General features: G+C 45.3%; 1 protein-coding gene across 1 annotated transcript in view; it reads right to left on the reverse strand.

Annotated features, from left to right (window-relative positions):
• HLF (HLF transcription factor, PAR bZIP family member) overlaps window positions 1-20,783 on the reverse strand; it is a 36,495-nt gene extending 15,712 nt beyond the window's left edge. Inside the window, exons 1-2 of the mRNA XM_048323479.1 lie at window positions 20,520-20,783; window positions 18,967-19,302 (exon numbers count right to left, since the gene is read on the reverse strand). Of these exons, the coding sequence (XP_048179436.1) occupies window positions 18,967-19,302; window positions 20,520-20,625 (442 nt within the window). The 5' untranslated portion in view covers window positions 20,626-20,783. The remainder of the gene's footprint in view (window positions 1-18,966; window positions 19,303-20,519) is intronic.
• Window positions 20,784-24,911: the final 4,128 nt, after the last annotated feature.

A 24,911-nucleotide genomic window follows, 5' to 3' on the forward strand; every position in this document is an offset into this window, starting at 1 on the left:
ATTCACATACAGCAAGATTCCTCAGAAAGTACAGTAATTCTTTTCTTAAAGGGAAGGTTCCAGAGAAGCATCAGAATTAACCTGCTCTGAAGGAAACAAAAACATCCACTTTCCTTTCCTTGGACAATTATGTACCAAGCTTTAATAAACCAGTAGATTTTAGATAGAGCCCCTGGTTTAGGTAACAGCCTCATATAGCACAGTCACAGAATCACTGAGGTTGGAAAAGGCCCCCAAGATCATTGAGTCCAAGCTGTGCCCAATCCCCACCTCATCACCAGCTCAAAGCACTGAGTGCCACATCCAGGCCTTCCTTGGACACCTCCAGGGATGGGGACTCCAAACCTCCCTGGGCAGCCCCTTCCAATGCTAAACCACCCATTCATTGAAAAAATTCTTCTGGCATCCAACATGAACCTCCCCTGGTGCAGCTTGAGGCTGTTTCTTCTTGCCCTGTCCCTTGTTCCCTGGGAGACGCTCACCTCTACAACCTCACCACCCATAAATGTGCCCTCATGTGGAATTCTGCTCAAAACAAAGACAACACTTGTCCTCAAGATGTGTCTGTGCCACTGCCAATGTGCTTTTCAACACTCCAGACCAAGTCAGTCCCTCTCCCATTGTTCTGTTTATTTGTCTATCTAGGACAGCACGCTCTCAGTAAACAGGTCTTGCAAAGAGCCCTCCTGTAATCCTGACAGCATATGCCACCCATGACTCATGGATCTATTACCCAGTTCTGGTACCCAAGCCCTGCTGGCCTGGGTGTGTTATCAAAACACAGTCAAGGGAGATTTCAACTGGCATGGAAGAGCCACGTGAAACAGGTCCATTTCCTCTGCCTCCCAATCAGCAGCTAATGGGGAGCCCGAGAGACAGACAACAGATGCTATCAGCAGCACTGGAATACATCCCTGAAGGAAAAGAGGTCACTGGGCAGAGTTACAGGAACTTGCAAATCTCCTCTTCTCTTTTGATCTCCTCTGTGCACACAAATCTGAACTGTTGCAGTCACTTTTTACTCTTTTTCCTTTTTTTTCCATTTTTTTCCATTTTACGTTTCACTAAAATGAAGCACACTTTTTATGTGACAATTTATAGATGGTGATTTGTATAAAATAATCACGTTTTAAGAATTAGAGCTGCCAGAATGGGAACACACTGTTCCCATAACCTAAGCAAGGCTGAGTACATTTTATTTTCTCTCTGCCCTCAATTAGGATCCTCTAATATGTTTTGGAAAAAAAACTCCAAACAAACAGCAAAACCCAAAAAATTATACTCGGGTTGTTACAGCCCAATAACTGCAGAGGTCTAACTTGCTTTGATATACTAGCTTTATTCCCAAGGAGCACACATAAAGCGTGTGTGGTTGTAGCTTTTTCTCTATTGATGCATTTATCTCCATTTATAAACCATACAGATGCATCAGGCCTGGGTAGCCTGAAAAAGGGGGCCAGAGGAACGAAGGGAACACGTCACCACTTAGGGAAAATTCCAAGAGAAAAGGCTGTTGAATATGGACATTACCCCTGTGTCTGTAACTACTTCTTTACAGCTGCTGCATAAAGGAGGTTTTGGTGGCATGTCAGACACAAGCAAAATCAGGTAACTTCAAAAAGCAAGCCAAATTAAAAGATACTACAGCACTAAACACTGGGCACTGGTAAATTCACTTCTAAATGTGAGGGAGTCACTGAGTACCAGAAAATGGCAAGAAACTGCTTTGCTGAGGAGCCTCCAAACCCAAACTAATGCCTCCAGAGACTTCTGTGGCTCACAACAGCACTCACATGGACCAGACAGAGCAACATGGACCAAAACCTTCAGGTTTATCTTTTAAAGACAGAGGCAGTGAAAAAGGTTGGTGATGGAATATCTCTTGAAGAAATCCTGGAATTCTAATATTTATATTCCTACTTGTGACCTCCTCTGCAAACTGCCCACAGCCCTGAACTAGGCCTCTGAACACACTACTATGCATGTTCTCAATGCAACAGGCATGCTGAATCTGTGAAGATAGTGAATGATGTCAAAAACGAAATTAAAATGCCCCAAGACACAGAAATCAAACCTCCCTCCATTTATTGAGCAGTGCATTTACTCTGATGCCTTCAGGAGGCATGTCAGCAAAAGGGATCAGAAAAAGTGGACTCCATATGAGACTGCCCTTTCTTCTAAACACTCTTCCCCCAATCCACAAGTAATAAAGATTTTTAAAGATTTACTCTTGCTATCACACACAGCATGACCTCCACTGCCAATTAATGACAAAAACCATCAATATATTAAGTCAATATATTTTTAAAATATCAATATATTAAAAATAATATATTTTAATGTAACCTTGAGGCCAATATGCACTGGCAAATCATTGATCAATTCACTGCATATGGGAGCTTCTAAACATGGGAGTTGGCATTTTATAGATGCAGAGGTATGGAGCACCACTATTTTGGGTTTATTTGGGAGGGGGGAAAGTGCCCGTATCCCTGACACCTTCTGTGTCTAAACTACTTAACAATTCATATTAAACACACCAGGCCTTTACAAACTGAGTCCCACAGAAGTAAACTGACTGCTTGGCTTCTGTTTTACACTGGTGGTCATCCCATTCTCTGCAGAGACAGCACAGGCCTTACAGTATTCTGTTGTCCGGGGCTTTTGAGAGGATTTGGGGGGAGGACAGGACAGGACAGGACAGGACAAAATCCTTCATCTCCCTCTTATTCCCAGGTCACCTGCAGAATTCCCACCGTGTGCCCCTGCTCAGCGCAGGATGGGATCTGCAGGAGTTGGCCATGTGGAAAAAGGTGATTATTCTGTGCCCACATGGAAGGAGAAGCACTGGAGAGCTCGAAAGCACTGCAGGCTGAGGGCAGCAGCAATTCATAGGCTTGGAAAATTATGTGGGCTTTACCTTTTACACTCCTGTTAACTCTGATTTTCATGAAGTAGGTGGTGTTGCTACAGCAACTGTCGTATCACATCATTTCTGCTGTCTCTATCACAGGGATCATCTTATTTTATCTTAAACTCAGATATGCAGCTTTTTTTCATCTATTCTAAAGCCCTCTGTATTTTGGATATGAAAAAATTATACAAAATAGAGCTGTGTCATATAAATGGTATTTCTTAAAAATGTAGCAAAGCTTACAGAACATTTTTATTTGTTCTCCTTTTACAAATGCAGAAGGAATAAAGAAAATGGCACTGGCAGATTTATGGTATTCCAGATTTTCAGAAATAAATTAAGAGCTAGTCTCACAATAAAGATGTTTCATACCACTTTTAATGTGTTCTCTCTACAGAAGCTAAGCCTGTGTTCCTGTGCACATCAGCAGAAGCAACTCATCTATTCACAGGTGAAAACATTTTGCTTCCTCATGCCCAGGCTATTTATGCACCTGCATTCCACACAACTCACACCCAGCTCAGATGCTCTTGCCCACCCACAACACAACCCCAGCCCTCACCTGCCTTATCTGCAGCCTGGAAGAAGCACCTACTGAAGCAGAAGTCCCAACCCACCCTTACCTGGTTCAGAGGGTTTGTCCAAGCTGCCAGGGATGAGGTGGTCACCCAGTTTTGCAGTTGCCTTGCTCAGTAACCCCAGAATTTGGCTCTACCTCTTTGGCCTCCATTTTGCTGCCTGGAAAAGGTCTTTGTGGGTTCAGTGCACAAGCAAAACTCAATAAAATCCTGATGATGGAAAGGTTCTGTTCAACTTTTGTTATTAACAAGCATTCCAACGCGTGCACTCACAAATCTTCCTTTTAAAAATATAAAAAGCAATGTTGAACAGTAGTAAATATTCAGTTACACCCTTGGGCTACTCAGGAAATGTACGAAAAGCCCTACCTACAGAAAAAGGTTATTTCACAGACCACTCAGCCAGCACAGCTCAGACATCCAGATTAAGCTCTGCCGCAGCCTAAGTTGATGAGTATTTTGATCTGCTTCTTCCTGAGCATTTCCAGCCACTTCCAAAACAATCAGTGCAGTCACCAAATTACACTTCAGTGCTCCAGACAGGTCCTGGGCAGATGGAAATCTGCCAGTGTGGATCCAACCTGTGGGCAAGGACTGTATCTCGTGCACCTGGTTAATGGACATGTACAGAATTAAGACATTAAATGGCCCTTTGGTTCCTTCAATTGCTTTGCAAACTTCATTTCAGTGCCCCCAGTACCTGACAGTTGTTCTTTACCTAATTTCCCATAAAACTGAGTTTTGTGCAGTCCTGCTGTGCACATCTGCCCGGCCCCCTCCCAAAAGCTTGGGAAATTGTTGGCCAATTTCCAACAAATTTGGCAGCAAGGCATCCACATGTGCTACCAACAAGCTTTGTGAAAACAACCTAAATGAAGGAAGCTCTTCCCTCCCTGGCTGCAGGAGCCTTGTAACACATCAGAGAACCCACAGGGTTGTGCTGCTCATGGAGCCAATTCCTTGGGCAGGAGGTAGGAAGGAAAAAAAATATTCACCAAGTCACTGCTTGTTAATGGCAGTCAGGAAAGCCAATTAATCCTCTTGTTCTCTACTGGAATTGAGAATATCTCTTCACTTTATCCTACCCACTCATTTACTATTTTCAGTAATCATGATCAAAATGATTTGTTTTACAACTACACTGTCACTTGACAATCCCTCTGAATTCCAAGCAGACACATCTGGTATTGATAGCCAGCAAGAAGTCATGCACATGGGCTGTCTTAAAAATCAATGTAGAAGACAGTCAGATGTGGACAACCCAGCTGTCTGCTATCATCTGAGCATTTATTTATTCTTATAATATATACTGAAAACCAGAACTCTACTAGAAAGAGCTTATTTTATATTATCCCCAGCACTTACTATGCAAGCAATTTAAGTCTTCCAACCAAGACACAGTGGAGTGTTTGGGAATCAACAAATTTGCTCTGGCAGCGACGAAACATTCATTATTGGCTTTGAAGTAGGGAGGGGTTTGGTTGGAGGGGGGAATCTCTTATTTTCTTAAGATTTGTTAAAATGCGGACAAAAAGCTGGTGGAGGGACACTAGATAGGACTCAGCGAAGAATCAGAATGCTGTAGATTTATGCTGGAAGCTGCCTGTCTGTCCCACCTGAGGGATGAAATCCTGGTGTGATTTTACTGTGCAAGGTCAGAGATCCCCTCTGCCCCTCTCGCCCCTGACTCTCCCTGCTGCTGTTGCCATGTTACACATCCTCAAGTACTCAGGCTTGGGGAAGAACGAGTTAAACTTTGCAAAGAAAAAAACACAAGCAAGAGAAACACCTTTCCTCTTTCTGCTTAACTGGATAATTGGTGAGCAGGAACCTGCTTGATGAGTTTCAGCAGCTCCTCGAGATCAGTCAGGGCTGTTTCTGAGAGCAGCTCAAGCTGCCAACTGGATAAACACCAACAGGGTGCCCCTTGCTAAGGCTTTTGATAACTAAAAATTTCCAGAAGGCAATGAAGCAGTTTGTATGCCAAAGATCCATCCAAACCCAGTGAGAGCAGGGAGCTGAAAAGGGAGAGTATTTTATAGATGTTATATACATAAAGCTGTCTTACAGTCAGAATAAATAGATGATTTTAAAAGAAAAGGAAAGTCTAAATAATTTTTATTGCAGTGGAGAGAGTGCAACAGTAAAATTCAAATGAATGAATTAACAGGTTCTGTCCTAAGAATTTAAGGGGCCAAGAAAATTCTAGTCCTGCTCTGTACAATCCTCTGGGCTTATTACTTGATACCATTTATCCATAATGCAAAGGTTTTATTCAAGTACTTAGTGCTTTTGAGTCCAGCTGGCTGAAATAAAAGTACACAAAGATTGATTTTCACGTAAGGATTATCTTGTCCTACCTGTATCAGATGCGTGTGCAAGCACCTGAGTTAAAAAAAGGCAAAACCAAACAGAACCAAACCCTGGTAAAATCTTGCAGTAATTTCAAACCTGTCCCAGCTGTACAATCACCAAAGCAGCCCCTATGGCAATCACTGTCCATATTATCATCTTCATTTCTATTTATTCACATCACTGTTTCAATTAACACTACAACTGGCAAATAGGCATTTAGATATGCTGGGCTTTAAGATCAAGACCCAAAGCTCTCCCTTGCTGAAGCTCTTGCTGAAGCAGTTGACTCCAGATGAGAGCCTGGGCTTTCTCCCAGGTTCCCTCCTCTCTAAGGATGCAGGGAAGATTAAGAGGAAGCAAAAACATATTTATATCCTAAACAACAACATAAAGATTTGGGGAAAAGTATTTCAGCTTTGCCAGTGTTGATCTGTTCAGACATAGCTCAAAGATTTTGATAAAGTAAACAAAACCCCACAACTCAAGGCTCAATACCATCCATCTAAACCAAACCAACCAAACCCCTCCACACACACTGGAAGTGCAATGTCCCTTTGGAAGATGACAGGAACTGTCCATCAGACATTGCCCCTTGCCCTCATGTTTTGTACCCCTTCCCCAAGCATGATGTCTTTTTGTACTGCTTTTTCATACAAGTGTGCCCTTGGAGATGTTGGGGTTTCAAACCCAGAGCCAACTTTCCTAAACACGCTGTATTTTGAAAAGCCCATTTTTGTTTCACAGAGAAATACAGGAGTTTGCATCATAAAGCCTTTATCCCCCCCAAACTCAAAGCCTCCCATACAGTTAAAAATCAAATCCAGCTTTATTTTCCTGCATGAGTCAGGCTGCATGCAAACAGCTTCTGAGGACGGCAACTTGGGGTGGAGAACTGAAGGAAGAAATCCAGAGAAAAGAAATTCTTCTAACAGCACACTCCTATTTCCACAAGACATTTGCGAATATTTTCATTTTAAAGCTAGAGGAAAGCCACCCCCTTCCACCCCAAAAGAAGTTTTAAATATTATAAAGACACACAAGGACACACTTTATTATTTTAACAATTACTGCTATTTTCAGGGCTCCAGCACAGTTACTTCCTTCCATAATTGGACTTCAATCAAACCCTAGTAAAGCTTTTGATCTTGGAAAGAGTAACAACACAGCTCTGTTATCAGCACAGAGGGGGCAAAGAGTAGGACATCCAGCATTTTTCAGTAAAGGAAAGTTAATTGCTTTGACTTATATTTATCAAAGGTCACAGCTACAAGTTCTGAGCGCACACACATAACGGTGTACACTGAGAAATCTCATACAGACTGGACAAAGTGTTGGGATTATACTATCTGTGTGCATTAAAAAAAAAAAAAAGAAAAAAAAGAAGAAAATGCAGCAAAACAATGCTAGATTACTATCCAAATATACCCCAGTGGATGTCCTGCCAAAGAGCAAATATGTGGCTGTAAGCTCCAAACTGAAATAAAAGCTTGGCCAGCAGCCCAGAGCTTCACTGTATTTTGCTCAGCCAACCATAATCTGGCAGAACAGAGTGAACACATTTGCAGCCACGTGATGGAGAAGCCTGTCGGGCCAAGCTGATTTCCTTGTGTTGGTTAAATGTGATCTTCAGACTGTACACACCAGCAGCTTGGGAAAACGTGAGAAAGTGGGAAACAACCAGCCACGGGCTGGAAACTGAAGGGCAGCAGAAAAAATTACTTGAGGCGTTTGCTTAAAGGTTTGGGTTGCCAGTGGTGGATTTTAATGAGGTGTTAACTGGGCTCCCAGGGCTGAGCACCCGGCGTTCAGCTGGGTCTCCACTAGAGATACACACCAACAGCTCCTGCAAGGATGCAGATCCTGAGAGAACCCGGTTTGGAAAAGGCACTGGAAATTCGTCGTTGGATAGGAGTGAGAGCTACTCATCAGTGTTTCAAAAACGTGAAATGCTGAGTGATTTTGAAGTCCACACTGAGGAGACTCAGAGGTGCTCAGGCCTGCCAGGATGTGGCCCAGGATGGATGGTGCACATCCCCCAGGGTTCAGACTGCAGACACCCCTTGAACAGCCACTGCTGAACACAGAGAAACATCTATGAAGTGAGATAGAACCTGGCCAAAGGATTCAACCTGAGAAACATGAGAGATAACACCTGCCCCCATGTCAGGTATTATATTTTGATAGTAGTGATAATAATGTTTTTAAATAACTGACTTAGGAAGAGACAAACGGCATCCCTGGCCAGCATCAGACCTGCACATGATCCCTGAGAGCAGGTTACACGTGGATGCAGAAAGAAAAGCTCCCAAACACAAGACCTCAGAAGTACATCCCTGCTGCAGATAAGAGCAACTTGGCTGAAGCAGTCACCAGAGTACATAAGAAAAGTGAGATTTGTTTATTTTCTAACAGGAATAAATTGATAAACCAGACACGTGCAGCACCTGGTGGAATCAGAGACGCACACGAGTTGACAATTACACCTCCAGCTCTTTCCTTCTCCTTGGCTAATGACTCCTTTTCACGTGTCCAGAACAGCTTTCAGACAGAGACTACCACAATTTTCAACAATGACATCAACCATGTCGCATTGAGAAAATTGAGCAGATAAGAGACACTGGAAAAGTGTTTCTTAAACCTGGTGATGAGCACGGTCAAACTGAAAGAACAGCCTTTCTGAGGGCAGCCACGTGATTATGGATGCACCAACATCAGGCCTTGGAGCCTGGACAATCCATGCCCTGATTTTTTAAGTGCCAAGGCACCAACAGGCAAGGTGTTTCAAGCAGACACCCAAACCACAGCTGTCCAACATGTGTTACTCAAGGCTTGTGGTTTAAACTCCTCAGAAGGCAGATATGCAGGTTAACTTTAAATATGCTGCACTCTTCCCTAATTCTCTCATGTAAGTATAGAGTTCAGTGATGCAGGTGTTCACAAGGTCAGCTTCCTGCTCCATTTTACTCAGTTGGTGTTGCTCTCAAAAAATGTTCTACCACTCCAGAAACACCTTCAGCTGGTGAGCAAGCACTGTGGCTTTTTTTCCCTTTTTGAGTTGGTAGAGTAAGACACAGTAACAACACACGGCTGAGGAGCATGACAGAATCTAGATATGCAATTTATTAACCTGCTCTGTTATTTACGCTCTTCTCTTCCAAGAAAAACAACCTTCACTACAGGGAGGGACAGAACTCCTCAGTTTTCAGTGTACAGCTCTTGATACAGAGGCCAGGCCCTTAGACAGCTGGTGACAAAGGCCATGCTGTGGTCAGTCCCTCACAACCAAGCTGCTTGGGTAGCTCAGGTCCCTGGGAAAGTTTGGAAAACCAGAGTAGGAATTAAACAACAGTGCCCCAAGGTATTTGTAGTTTCACTTCCCAAAGTCTTCACACTCTTTATTAATCAGAGCAGTGATCACCCAGCTGGACAGGGCTGAGATTGTGGCCACCTTTCTTTAGTACTCCACCCTCACCCAGCAATAAGCAGAGAGAACTGGGCTGTTTCACAGGGCAAGCCCAGTGTATAAAAAGGATATCCCAAACCAAATTATCTCAGGATGAATGGAGCACCAAAAACAAAACAAAAACAAAAAACCAAAACCATTGAGCAAACATACACTCCTGTGAAAATTTTACTTTGACATTGATATGCTGCTGTGGTATACTTCAAACAACAGTGAGCTCAGCACTTTCAGTTATTTCAGATCTGTATCTGCTTTTTCACTCTTTGAAAGCTAAGGTGAAGGCAATGTTTTAGACACATTAAAAAAAAAAAAAAGGCAGACAGAAAAAATTGTAGCATTTCCCAATAAACTTTCTCCAACTTAATCCTGAGGAAGCAGGAAGAGACTCGAGTGTCTTTTCAAGCAGTTTTTTTCTTTTTTAGAAACATTTAATATTGCATATGCCACAGCCAAACCAAACAGGTTCTTGGACCTCAGGTAAGTGTTACCTTATCAGAAATGGTACTAAAATGTCTTCATGCTGTGCTGGAAACAAAATGTAGGGACACAAAGAGGTTCTCTCAGGTTTGTAAATGCCCTACAAGTATGTGTTGGGGAGAGGGAGCAGGGGAGTCTACCCAGCAGCACTGCATTACACCAAGAGCCGGTTGTGTCACTACAGCTCTGTCCCGACACACCCATATTTTACAGCACACAATGTACTGTACAATCCACAATGCCAAGAAACTCAACATATCTAATCTGGCAGAAAAACAAAGTAATATCAGGTTAATCCAATTCTTAAATTGCATAACTTTGAAAAGCCAATAGGAAAACAAATCTTTCCCCTCATTTGTGCTCCCCCATCCCTCCTTCCAGCACACATACCCTGCCACGACCCACTTTTCCTCTTTGATCCCTCAACATTTTTAGCCCACTCTCACTCTCCCCTGTTCCCCTCTGACTCCTGACCTCGCTGCAGCCCAGACCCCGGTGGCAGGGTGAAAAATTTCCCAGATTAGAGCAAGCCAGCTCCGTGTGCAGGGCGGGATGAGCGGTGGGATGCGCGCACAAGGTCACTTGAACGCCCGCCTGCATGTGACGCTGCAATAACTGTAATAAGAGCCACAAATCTGAAGTTAGATCACTGCAAGGTAGCTTCAAACCAGGCAGCAGAGCTAGGGTGACTCTGCTGCAAAAGAAGAAAAGGATACAGCAAGGATGCATAAAAGTTGAGGAAATTTTTCAGTAAAATAACTGTGCTTGGCTTTGGAGAGGACCAAGACCATTCCACTGCGTGGGATAAAAACTTTCAAGATCTTGCTTACAAACCTTACAGCTAATTTTCTAAATTCTCTTTTTAAATGAAACACCAGAGTCTCATCTAATCACAGAACCTGAGAAGCTGAGGAGTTCCAAGGAAGAAGAATGGTGGAAAAAGTTTGACTCCCCTCCCTCCAACACACACTAAACCAATTAAATTTGGTTTCTTGCAGATTCTTTTCTCAAAGTGAATTGGCATCTCATGGTGTCTAAAAGGGTGTCAGCTTTTCTAGAAGCATTTCACACAGATCAGGCATTTTAAAGGTCTAATGTACATTTTCTGATGTAGAAAATGCACATTTGCATTACTCTTCCTGCTCAGCAACACATTCCCATCCTATATCCACTCATACATCCACTCATTTATTTTCAGAAAATTTTAGAACTGTAATTAATTCTTCAAAATCACAACTTTCTTGCTACATTTGGTTAAAATCAGCCAATATAATCAAAAACCAGCAAGCAGGAACAGGCAAGAGGCCATACACCTGGCATGACCAGATTTGGTTTGTTTTCATAGAAAAACTGGAACAAAAAAATACCCCGATGCTCATCTCTCACAGCAAGCAAGAGCTGCAGGAGTTACATGCCCAGAAGGGCCAGTGCCCCACCGAGGGGCTGCAGCTGCAGGGGCTGCAGATGCCACCAACATCCGTATTTCCACTATGCAGTACAAAGAGAGGCAGCGGTTGAGGGCTGATTGCTGCAGGGCCCTTCAAATTCAGTTTAACCCTCTCTGCTTTGATGAGGAACAGAATCTGGGTTTGAGTGCTTAGTTCCTACTTACTAAGCAGTACTAAGCCAAGAACACAGCTGGTTTTTTTAAGCAGACATCTTGCTGGAATAAGACTCATTTTGAAATGTTGCAATGGTGAGTTTGTAAAAATGACTGAATTGTTTTAAGTCATCTCCTCTGCTTCAGCGCAAGCCTTGAGCCTGTGCTTTATGTTCTGCAGCCTTGTGCAATGTGCTCTTCTACAAGAAGGTTTAGTGCTGTTATTTCAATAATCTTGCTGTCCTAAAAATACTGATTGCTCCATTAAATGCATTTCTGCAGTATTTTGTGCTTTGAAGTTTCACATTATTGTTCCTTAATTTCTTTCCAAATGCAATTTACAGTTTCCTTCCTCTCCACATTTAATTTCTGTTGGTGTGCTTTCACCTGTCCCATGATTGCTGAGTGACCAGGTCACCTCAAAGACACCAATGTCCACATAGACATTAAGTAAGCAGGGAGGCCTTGCAAGTGTTTTAAATAAAACTTAAGATCCAATCACTGCCACACAAATTAATTGATCTTGCTGTGGACAGAGAACCCTGTTCATTCATTTGTTTATTAAATTCAGGAGAACCAACCAGTTCTGTAATGAATTACTTAATCTTTGACCTATTGTCCATAGCCATGTTCCAGAACAAAGAATTTACAGCAAGCTGAGCTCCCTCAGGCTAATTGGAAAAGAATGCTTTTTTTTTTTTAAACCATTCTCCATCTTCAACAAATCTTTGCCAAACTCTGTATTTTTGCTTCTCTGCTTATACACCTACATATTTAAGGATGACATTTGGTGACAGGTGAGTTATTGCTCCAGTTCACTGTAGCTTCTGCTCGTAGGAAACACAACTGTGGTTCCTGCTTTGTGTAGTAATCTACATTTGTGTTCCAGCTAACAAGAAGCTGAGTTTTCTAGAACCCTAATGCAATTTGGAGTTTTTTATTTTCTCCTACAACAGCCATATACCAAAACAAAGAGCTTCAAGATGCTCAGTGCCTGTTTTCATTAAATTGCAAGTAATATGAACAAGAGAATAATGCCAGTGGGATGAAGAGCTAGAGCTGTTTCTCAACGTTGAGCAGAGAACCCTGAAGCAAGAGCTTGCCACATCAGACAAGCTAAGCAATGGTGTTGGAGGGTGCACAACAAAAATCTGGGCCAAACTTAGCCCTGGCATAACTTAGTTGAGAGAATGGGACAGGAGAAGCAGAACTGTATCACAGCTTTAAGCGTGTCAGAAATGTGAGAGGCTGAACAATATTTTGCATTTGTTTAAAACTTGATGGATAGCACCTCAGTCATGCAAAGCTGAAGTGCTGTGAAGAGCACCAGAATAAAAGAAAAAAAAAAAAGAAAAAAGAAAAGAAATGTTGCGACACATGCTGCCTTACCCACCTGTGTTAGCTCTCCACACTGCAGCTCTCAAGCTCTCAGGACAAAATTCAGCTTTTTGATAGAGAGCTTCTTTATCAACATTTGTTTGTTTTAAAAAAAAAAATGAGTATACAAGCTACAAAAAACGTGTTTGTCATACATTCATTTTGACACAGTTGTGGATTTTACACTCATTTTCAACACCAAGTGATTATGTATAACTTAGTCCATTAAGTGGAATAGATTCGAGGTTTAAGTAAATGCTTTTTTTCAGAGCTTTCATTATCTGCTTAAGGTAGAAGAGATCAACCCACAGCTTTTCTTGAAATAACTTCGCTGAAATATTTTTTTCTGATCGCCAGTCTTCAGTGAAATTCAGACAAAATATTGAAAATATATTTTGTTATGAAAGGAAGACTTTTTACTAAAGGAAAAAAAAAGGAAACCTATGCTCACGTTTTGTGTGATAAAACTAAACAGCTCCACAGTGTACTGCCAGGCAACCAAACTTCTGATTTCATAACGCACTAAAGTCCTAATGGTGACCTGATGGTGACTAAGTCCTTTCATCCTGTAAAAACCTCCACTGGCCACTGAGAGCTGCTACCCCCCTTAAAAAAAAAATTCCAGAAAGATGAATGACAAGAGAGTGAATGGTGACATTTTGCTGCTCCACCTGGGAGGTGATGGAGAGCAGTCAACAAGCTGCCTACCTGCTGAGCAATACAGAAATCAGGGAGACCACATGAGGAGCAAAGTACTTATTGCTGAGATTAATTGGCAGAATCTGGCCACTGCAGCTTCCACAATTGCCAATTTGCTCTCATAAAAATATGTAGAGATTGAACAATTTAATGCAGCTTCATCTAATCAGATAATATCAGTGTCTTTGTATACATCTCCTGATGAAGTCTTCTCTCTTCACTATAATGTACTGTTTTATGAAAGACTTCAGGGTGTACTCGCTCCTTAAATCAAATCACTGCACTGAGAACCATTCAATCACTCTGCAATGCACTTTGAGATGGGAAGCAAAGCTCTGAAAAATACATTGTACTTTTCTAAGTAACTGTAACAAGCTTGACACTCAAGACATCCTTGAAATGTCTTTAAGAGGACAAAAAAAATCCCAACCAAATCCTAGGTGTTCCCTGTATGTGCCCTCTTCCTAAGTCTGGATAGCCCTTCCTTGCACAAGGAGCTCTCCCTGTATGGAATGCACTATGAGACCTGGAGAGTCGGGCCAGGGATATTTAAAAATACAGCTTAACACCCGAGATTATTGCATGCTGTTTACTGTTTGAACTCTGAACTAACTTCAAGTTCTTTCACGCAGTCAAGCAATTATTTAACCAATAATCAACATTTAACTGTGAATATTAAAATTAGCTCTCTTGAAGGAGACACAGTGTTCTTGCTTCCAGCCTTAACAAGCCTGTGCGTTCAGCACTTTTTTCCCCCCCGTTATCATGTGACAGGCTATTTTTAATATTTGCCTGAATATATTTTGCATCTCCCTTTGATCCAGAAAGCAGTTTTGCGAGGCTTGCCCGCAGAGTGCACTTCCTTGGCAGCGGCAGTGCAGGGCGCAGCTTTTCCGTCTCAGTGCAATTTGGGCCCTTGCTGGCAGAGGCAGGAGCGGAGCTGGGCTGAGCTTGGCTGCACAGGGCAGGGACACGTGCCTGGAGCACATGGTCCTGCAGGCACCCGGAGCCTCACGTGAGGCTCAATGTGAAGAGCAGCTCCTGGTACCAGCCTTGGGATGGTGGAGCTGGTCATTCCCATCGTCACGTGGGAGACCAAAGGTCAGGAAATTCCCAGCTCCCTCCTGGGTGCTGCAGGTAGAGAGCCCTTGGCCTCTGAGAGAGAAGGGGCTCGTGCAACACCCAGGGACTGCTTGTAAACAATGATTAAAGCTTAGGAGAGGATTCCACACACAAGCTGGCAGCCGGGAATGCTGCCCTTCACTCTGCCAAGCTGTGCTGGAGGAGGAGGAGGAGGAGGAGGAGGAGGTCAAGTTAAGAAATGCAGGGGAAGGAAGGCTGCAATACAGGGAGTGCTGCACACACACCCTTTGGGGGCTGCCCCGGCACCAAGCCATCCCGGGATGAGGCTGCATGGAACAAGAACAAGCCTCTCCCAGCTGGCTGCCATGCCTATCACAAACAAGAGCTCAAAAAAACGCTGAAACCCACCCAATGGTAGCTGGTGTCAGTCACTGCAGCTCAGTGCCTGTGTAAGAAGCCAGAGGTAATGGATACTGCACTCTAGATGGAATATCTGGACTAATCAAATAAACCACAGCATTTCATAAAAATCTTTGTGTTCTTTGGGGGGGGTGGGAGGTGTAAGTGTGCTTCACATGGAAATAATTCTCAGTTTTTTGATTAATGTGCCTCTAATTTTACTTTTTTTAGGGAAGACTTGCAGATATTGCACACAGGTATATTTCTGCAGTGGATTACAAAGCTTGTTTTTCTTTTTTCTTCTTTCCTTAAATAAACTTTGGCAAGTAGTCTAAGGCACCCAGCCATGCAGGCAACACAGACAGAAAACCACCACCAGAGAACACAAAGAAGGAGGGAGTTCTGTCCTCCTTTGAAGCAAGGCAGAAACAACACCTGGTTATCACTGTGCCAGAAGCATCCCTGTGACACAGCTCCACATCCAAGGCTTTGGTGGGAAACGGAAAATTCCGATCTAAACCACAAAATCCCAAAAACCTTCTAGTTTGGATTCTCCATCAGGTCTAGCTGATGATTCTCTAATTCACACCTTTCAAACCCTTTACAGTACCCTGCCCAAATCATCTCCATCAGGGATACACAGGGAAAAGAGCCAGGTAAAAAGCAACAACCAACTAGTTACCTACAAAGCATGTACCCTCCATTTACATACAAACAGCTAAAAATTACTCCAGATTTCCTTAAGGACTCTGCATTTAAATGGAGACTGACATTCCACCAAAAGATTACATGAGGTGTGCAATAGATGAAGAACCACAAAAGTGTGTTTGCAGTAATGGGTTACTTTAAAAGCTTCAAAAAAATCTGAAAACCTTTTTCTGAGGAGACCACAGATTTAAACCAACCTACCGGCATCCAATACAAAGACAAAACAGAAGTTTTAAATGCATCTACACATGACAATGAATGTTGGTCTGCAATGCTAAAATAAATCAAAATACTATTTTTTATTAACAAAATCAGCACTGTGAAAGATAAATACATGGTTTCACTCTTGCAAGTCATTACCCTGTGTCCCTCATCAAAACAAACCCAGAAATTCCTGCAACTACATTCCCTGAACAGAAATATATGAGAAGTAGGTGCTTGCTTTGTTCTTTGCAGATGATAAACTGGTGAGCCTGAACATCTTTTCATTGACCAGACAATCTGAGCTGGAAATACAGAATTAAGTTATATTCATACAGATCCTTTTTGTTGCCATTATGTTTTTAGCAGGGGGAAGGAAAATCAGTGAGGATTTTGGTAATGTCACGTTCACAGTCAGGGTCAGCACAGCTTTGCTGAGCCTGATGACACTCAGGGAACGCCAGTGCAGATCTCCTGATCTCTTCCAGACATGGCACAAAACACGTTTGGGCAACACCACTCACTCCCACGGACAGATAAGGCTTGTGCTGGAACACATGCACAAAATTAAATCTCCTCATGCTGCTCTCCCACGGACCATCCCCGGGGCTGAGGGGTGTGGGGCACCACATCCCTAAGTCACAGAGTCACAGCTGGGGCTCCATGTGCAGGGGGAATGTCCCCCACCCCGGACAGGGCACAGCCAGGGTGGGAGTTGTGACCACCTGCACGTGAGCCCTGGTGCCAAACTTGCACAGCCATTTAAAGACGAACAGCAGCAGCACAGGACTGGACCCTTCCTCCAGCCCCATGCGCTCAAACAGGCTCCCATTGCAAGGCAAAATTCAGAAAACACACCAATGAAATATTTTTAGAATGACTATCACCTAAAACATTCAATTTTCCTGAAAGTAGTAAGATCACATTAATTTGTATTGAAATTGTAGACTTCCTACTACTTGTTCTTTGCTTTATTACAGTAACACAAATCACAATACTATGCATACTGGAATGATAGCTCACACCAATTAAAAAACCTTTCTTTATGTGACAATAAAAAAATCTATTTTAAATGTCTTAAGCTATATTAACCAACAGGCTCCACTACAATGACTTTAACATTTACCTCCCTTTTTCAAAGCAGCACATTTGCCTTGGCACTTCTATGACAACTCTTAAATGCTCATTTTTACTTTTACTAAAGTTTAGAAAAAATATATACTGTTATATTCTCAAACTTGCTCAAACACTAAACTGTGAGATGGTCTTCTCTTCAGTACTGACTGTCAAAGAAATATTTTCACATGACAGCATGTAAAAATTTCAACGACCTGATAATAAACCAGACTACTGTTAATTAAGTCACAGTTCCTATCTGTAATGGGGGACAAGAATATATTATTTAAGTAGTGAAATGAGCTCCCTTTTAAAAAAAAACCAAAAAACACATTAAACAAAAAAATTCTGTTCTTGTTAAGCCAAGATGGTGTTGGGAAAAATACCTGCAAATTTAGATGTTTTATCCTACCTCAAGAGACATAACATCCTTTACAACAGCAAAAAAGTGCACACTGAGATAAGTTTGTAACCCTGAGCTGCAAAGGGCTCAGGAAAAACTGAAAAAAAAATCGATGAGTTGAAAAGTCAAACAGACAGCTGATTACAAATAAATTCTGACAGGTGATCATTAAAAGCCTGGCTCACTACCAGGCTCCTCTGAAAAAAAAGAGACTGCGGACAGATTATCTGCTTTTAATTTTATGTGTGCACAGGTGACAGAAAACGGTGTAGCACATACGCACTATTTTTAAAGCTGGCTCAGAAAAAGCAAGGGGTCATGTTCTGCTCTTGCCTACTCCAAATATATTTTAACTTTGGACACCCTTATAAGTTATCAGTTAACCATGAAAAGCCTTGAAACTGAAACACAAAGCAAAGTCAAATCCACACAAAGTAAAATTAAGTAAACGAAATCCATGACTAAACACACACTTCTGATGGGGGGGCCAAGGAGTCTGTTGGTGGGTTTGAGGAGCTTTGGGGGATGTTTTATTTCTTTTTAACGAGACAGGAATGTTGCAGACTTGTAAGACATTTCTATTTCATCCTGCTCCACAACTTTTGCCCCTCTATTTATTTATTTTGCCTCCTTATCAGATGATTCTGACAATGACTTCACACGCTGAGCATGGCAAATGATCAAGCAGAAGGGAGAGGAGTGGTTTCCTGCTGCCAAGAGCACACTTTGCTCTAGCACACCTCATGTGAGCAGAGGAGCACAATAAATAAGTCACTCTCTGTATTTTTTTTTTTTTTTAAGGAAAAAGGCAAAGCTCCACGTTTCCCAAACTTCAGTGTTGACGCTTTTCCACTGCCCATGATCTCAGCCATGCTGGTGTCAAGCCAGAGCAGTTACTCTGGATTCGGACTGGTGTCTCTAAAGGGATGATCTCAAGTGCTAATAAACTAATAGAAGACTTCCATAGACATCAGACGGGCTGGAATTGCGCATTACAACCAGGCCTTGGACTCCATGGTGTTTTCTTAAGCTTAAGGTGACTGCAGATGCAAGTTATAAACTCAGGTCAGAGTTACGCTCAGTTTATGCCAATTTAAACACGATTATAATGTCGTTCCAAAACTCAGATCCCGTGGCAAATTTTAGCTCAGTAGAGAGTAAGATTATGGCCAAAATTTCAAGTAAGAAGCATTAACCTTTAACTCCAGAGTAACTGCCCACTCCTGTGTTCTCACATCAAATATTGGCTGAAGGAATATTCTCTTTCACAGTCCTTTTCCCTTCTCATTTAACACTGTGGCATCTATGCCATTCTGTCTGTGGTCTTTTTACTTGCTAACAGCTAAGATTACTAACTAAGATAGCCAAGTTTCCTTGGAATTCCCAGAGCTTTCCTTAGATAATTTAAACCAAAATCCTGGTGGAGCAGGTTAGCTATAACTGCAGCTACTGTTTTTATTTGCTGGAGTGTGAGTGACAGCAATCCTCTGGGCTCTAAACTGCCTGTCAGCTGCACAGGGAGAAGCAGTGATTTACAGTGGGGAGGAGGGGCTCACGCCAAATTCCAGGGGGAAGTTCTAAGGGGTGATTTACCTGGTCTGACTGGGCTCTGCATGCAGTTCTGCGACACCATGCCTGGATGGACTGAAGTAGAAGCCCTGCTGCTGAGGTCCATGACAGAAGGTGATGCTGAGGTAGCTTGCTGGAGACCTGACTGGTGTGGGCTAGGCTCATGCTGGTTTGGGCTGGGTGGAATGCCATTTTCTGAGAGGAATTCTTCCAGGTCCATGTATTCCAACTGGAAAGTGTCTCCATCGTATGGCAGTGTCTTGTCCCATAATGTTGGACCCAAGAAAGCTGACTGAGGGACTGTGGTACTGGTGCTGTCATCATCTAACTTCTTCTCTTTGTCTTTTTCTTTACCAAATGCTTAAACAAAAACACATAACAAACACGTAAGAGCTCAGTAATTAAAACACTAGCTACTACTATTTCCAGTATTTCTGCTGTACTCTCAGGTGTAAGAAAGGAATATTCCCTTCAAAAAGTAACTCCTTTGACTCACTCTACTTGGAAGAGAATCGAGGGGTCATGTCACTGAGCACCTTTGCTGGATCCAACCACATTTTTGAGATTGCCCTCTGTTTTGAGTTAACAATTCCACTCCATGCACAGCTTTGAATGTCAGCTTCAATAAGTAATCAACAGACTTAAAAGTGAACATTCAAGTATTCCAGCAAACTGAAAGCTATTCAAATATTCTGTTGAAAAGGAACAGTCTTAGCCTAAAATCCCTGGGATCTGTTAACCTGTAATTCTTCTAAATTAAGGTCCCAATCCTGCTAGACCTTGCACAAGCAAAGTAGTCCTCAAATTCCACACTTCTAAACGTTACTAACACACAGTTAGTAACTGACAGCATACAGCTTTGATGTGCACAAGAAGCAACAAAATATTCAAATGTAGACGCAAAGAAAAAGTTAAACTGAGGCTTCCTCATTTCTACAGCCTCCAGTGATTTCAGTGCACGTTTTATAAGGGAAACGCCTGATTTCTCTGCAAGATCTGCAAGAATCTGAACTCATAAAGCTTCCTGTCAGCTACCAAGCCTTTGCAGCATTTTATTTTTAACCTCATACAACAGCCCCGGTGAAATCCTGCGAGTCGCTTGGCAGTGGAACTCGGAAAAACGAGGAGACAGGAACTGCCCGACCTTCCCTTGGTTTCTGCTTTTCGTGCGCGCTGGATCCTTTCGCCATAGCCGGTGCGCGTATTCCCGGGCTCCCGCCGCTTCCCGGGGAAACCGCAACTTTCTCCCATTGAACCGGGGGACGCGGTTTGTTGTGGGGCTGGGATGGGGATGAGGATCCCGGCCCCCTTTACCCGGGGCACGAAGCGCCCTTGGCGTCCATTCCCCAGGACCGGCGATGGGAACACCGAGCGCGTCCCGTTACATCGGGCCGGGGCGGCCGCCGCTCCCCGCAGAGCGCGCCGAGCGAGCCGTCCGGGGGCTCCATCGCCGGGGGAGAACCCGGGGGAGTGGGAGGGGGGGCGGCGGAGGTAAGGGAAAAGGGGAAAGCGATGCCGCGGACCCCAAGTGACGGCGGGACCGGGGCACGCTGCGAGGGGTCCCGTGGAAGCCTCACCGTCTTCCTGAGCGAGCGGCAGCTTGAGCGGGTTTTCCAGCAGGGACTTCAGCACGCCGTAGGTGGGCGGCAGGAACGGGGGGTTCAGCGGGAGCGGCCGCGCCATGGTCGGTGGGGGCTGCCAGCGGCGGCAGGGAGGGGGCCCGGGGGGGCAGCTGCGCGGCGAGCGGTTCCTTCTCCCTTGCTGTGGCCGCTGTCGCGGCGCGGGTGAGCCGGGCGCAGGGCCGGGCCAAGCGCCGGTGGCGAGGGGCGCTGGGGCCGCGGGACGGGGCGCTGGGGCCGCGGGACAGGGCGCGGACCGGGCGCGGGTCGGGCCCCTCCGCCGCGCAGCTGCTCCGCCGCCGCCGCTCCCGCCGCCCGCTCTGCGCCGCTCTGCGCCCGCCCGCCCCGCGCCCACGTGCAGCCGCCGCCGCCGCTGACGTCACGCCCGGTAACGGCCCCGCCATTGGCGCGACGGCCACACCCCTCCCCGGGAGCGGCCACGCCCCCCCGTGCGCCCCGCCCCGGCACGCGCGCGGCCGGTACTGGGGGGAACCCCGGGACAACCCCCCGAGCCCCCCCGCGGGGCCGGAGCGTCTCCCCGGTAACCGGGAGGAATGTGTTAAGGAGATGTTAACGAGCCTGAACGTTTGACCCCGCTCGGGGCGTTCGAGTGTGGCGGTTCCCCCGGGGCAGCGGGACCCGGCGCTGCCGCGGTGTGAGGGGTCCCGGCTGCGGGGGGTCCCACCCGTGTCTAAGGGAACAGGCTGTAGGGTACGCGAGCGTTTCCCACGGAGCTCCCTCTGCCTCTCTGCCGGGTGTCACCCCACGGTGACAGCGCTGTCACCACCGCGAGTGGGGTTCGTTCTCACCATCTCACAGAATCCTTCGGGCTGGAAAGGACCTCTGGAGATCACCCAGTCCAACTCCCCTGCCCAGGCAGGGTCACCCGGAGCAGGTAGCACAGGAACGTGTCCAGGTGGGTTTGGAACGTCTCCAGAGAGGGAGACTCCACAGCCTCCCTGGGCAGCTGTTCCAGGGCTCTGCCACCCTCCACGGAAACAAGTTTTTCTTCACATTGAGGTGGAACTTCTTGTGTTTTAGTTTATGGCCATTATTCTTTTTCCTGTCACTTGGGCACCACCAAAAAGAGTCTGGACCCATCCTCCTGGAACCCGCCTTGGAGATATTTATATGCATTGATGAGATCCCCTCTCAGTCTTCCCCAGACCAAACAGGCCCAGCTCTCTTCAGACTCTCCTCGTAAGAGATACTCCAGACCCCAAATCATCTTTGTGGTCTCTGCTGGACCCTCTCCAGCAGCTCCTTGTCTCTCTTGTCCTGAGCAGGCCAGAATGGGACACAGCACTCCAGATGTGCCTCATCAGGGTCGAGTAGAGGGTTAGGGTCACTCTCTTCCCAATGCAGCCCAGGATCCCACTGCCCTCCTGGCTCCCAGGGCACAGTGCCAGCTCATGGTCAACTTGTCATCCACTAAGACTCCCAGGCCCCGTTTTTGCTTCGATGAGACTTTCCTCCCCACTCACACTGAGATCCTTGTTCAAGCACAGTTGACTTTCCACCTGCTCAGGCCTTCAGCCCATGCAGGCTGTGCAAGAAATGCATTCTTCCAGGAGTAACTTCACCCTTCAGGTGTCTGTGGGCACCTGTACCTCCCTTCTTCTCATCTGGATTTTCTTTTGGATAGCATTTTACAAAGCTTTACCATCTGTGTTTATTTGTGACTCTTTCTTCAAAAGTCAGCTTTTAACCATCAACAGATATAAATAATTATAAATATTTACTCGATGCAAATAAAGATAAATTATGTGCACAAACTGCCCAATATTTAGAATTAAAAGCTGCCTGAGGAACAGTCATGTTCTCCCTTTATGTATCTACTGTATCTATTACGTGTGTGACCAGGAACAGGACCAGGAACAGCTGGAGCTGTGTCAGGGGAGGGTTAGGTTGGATATCAGGAAAACGTTCTTCCCCAGAGGGTGGTGGGGCACTGAACAGGCTGCCCAGGGAATGGGCACGGCCCCGAGGCTGTCAGAGCTCCAGGAACGTTTGGACACCGCTCTCAGGCACAGGGTAGGATTGTTGGGGTGTCTGTGCAGAGCCAGGGGTTGGACTCAGTGATCCTTGTGGTCTCTTCCAACTCAAGATATTCTATAATTCTATGATCCATTATTAGGTGCACTGACCAGTGTCTTGTTAAATCATCTGCCTAAAGCAAGCAACTGATGAATGTCCAAAGTACATTCAAATCAATAAAACTGCACTGGCACAACCTAAAACACAAAGACTGGGGATTGTGACCATCAGGCCCTGCAGAACCAGAGACAAGTGACAGGAACATACTCAGGGCATGGCTGAGCAGGGCTTGGGAGAACCTTGGGATGCCATAGATGCCACACGGTTCACGACTGGAGCAGGGGTGTGATAGCAACAGCACAGGAGTTTTTAAGTGTCACCTAAGCAAGGAAAAAAGCCGTGGATTATTAAATGACTGTACACGTACCAACGTTGCCTCAGACGGCCAAATTGCTGGTTAGTGGAAACCTTTAATTACAGAGATACAGATGAGTGACACAAAGATTAGGGTGATTGCCAATCCATATGCAGATGTGGTACAGAATGTTTCTTCTATGCTGAATAAAGAAAAATAGATATATTTAGGAAATATAATAAGCAGCAAAGAAGAGTAGATAGAACAGAAGATGTAAAAGTAATGGGGGCACTGGGAAACACCAGTAACAAGATTAGTTTTGGGTGGAATATCAACTTAAGCACAACTACTTGTGTTTTTACCATTATTGACCCAACTCGACAGAAAGAAACAGCATTTTCAACACCACAGAAGGACAGGAAACCTGCACTGCTTCACTGCTTAGCACTGAATGAAGTAAATTATGGGTAGGTCAGTGCAAGTGTGGAACAAAAGGAAGCCTCTCTGTGTGTAGTTACAGACCCTGCATTCCCAACACGCAGGACATGGGAATTTCCTAGATGAGAAAGCCAAAATAACTCTTCCCAATTTATAGACCAGCCAGCAAAGCTGAGCAGAGTACCTAAGCAGGGTGCTGGAGCTGTTGTTTTCGGTCTCACACAACAGGAGCAGTAATTTAACTCCAGGCATGCTATACAGGCAGGTTTAATCCCAAATAGCCTAAATTCGAGGCTGTCAGGATATCCTGTTGTTGTCTGTACTTACAAATTACTGATTTTTACTTGCTACATTTTTCCAAAGGTGGCCCCCAATTTCTTCGTGCTGTTTTGACCACTGGCTGACCCCACACGGTGCACTCCAGGTAAAGCCAACCAAGACAAAACAGAGCTAATGATACACTACCTGAGTTTCTCCATTTTCCAATTGCAATACAATTTTTGGCATGTGTTCTTAGCTTAGCATTCACCGATAAAATGTTTATTTTATGGCTTATGAAGGACTATGCAGCTGCTTAGTTTTTGTATTGAAAATACCTTGATGGGTGCCTTATTTAAAAAAAAAAAAAATCTCAACCCATGTTTATATTTCTGCTAATGGTTGTTTCCATCACTGGGATCAGTTATGTGGCCTAGAAGTCCGATTCTTTTCAAACCAAGTACCCAGTGGTTAATAGACTACTAAGATTTTTTTTTTTTTAGTGTGATTATTTTCTTTAGCAAAGACAATTTGCAAGGCGATTTTAAAGTCGAAAAATCTTTATACTGTTCAGGGGTCCTTTTACCAAGGTGCACTGAGGACATGGTGACCACTGCCCAGGGCCATCCCACCTGGGCAGGTGTTGGCTCAGGGGTCCTCGAGCACCCACGGACACCGATGGCTGCCGTGATCGGGGGATGCTCAGCCGGAGCCCCACAGGCAGGGGCCGGTCTGGACCGCAGCGGGTCCCGAGCACCGCGGGGCGGCCACCGGGGGGACCGGGCACCCCGACACCTGCAGAGCGCTGGCCGCGGTGCCGGAGGCTCGGCGGAGGAGGCACCGGCGGATCCGTGAGGGGAGGACACGGAGAGGGAGAGGGAGAGGGAGAGGGAGAGGGAGAGGGACACGGACACGGACGCGGACACGGACACGAACACGAACCCCCCCCCCCCCCACCCCGGCCCCCTCACGGTGCCCCCGGGCCCCGCCCGCCGGTCACGCGGCGCGGGGGGCAGCGCGCGCGGGGCCGTCACGTGAGCGCGCGCGCGCGGACCGTGACCTACTTTGGGCCAATGGCGAGGCCCGCGGGTGGGCGCGTGCACAGCCCCCTCAGCGCCGCCCTCGCCACAGCGAAGCGGGGCCGTCCTGGTGGGAAAAGGGCCGTTCTGCTGAAAGGGGGGGTGTCCTGCTGGCAGGGGTCCCGCGGAGGGATGGGGGTGTCAGGGGTGTCCTGCCGGAGAAGGGGGGTGTCCAGGCTGGGG

Source organism: Corvus hawaiiensis, chromosome 19 (assembly GCF_020740725.1).
Source record: "Corvus hawaiiensis isolate bCorHaw1 chromosome 19, bCorHaw1.pri.cur, whole genome shotgun sequence".
In the NCBI taxonomy this organism is placed as follows: domain Eukaryota; kingdom Metazoa; phylum Chordata; class Aves; order Passeriformes; family Corvidae; genus Corvus; species Corvus hawaiiensis.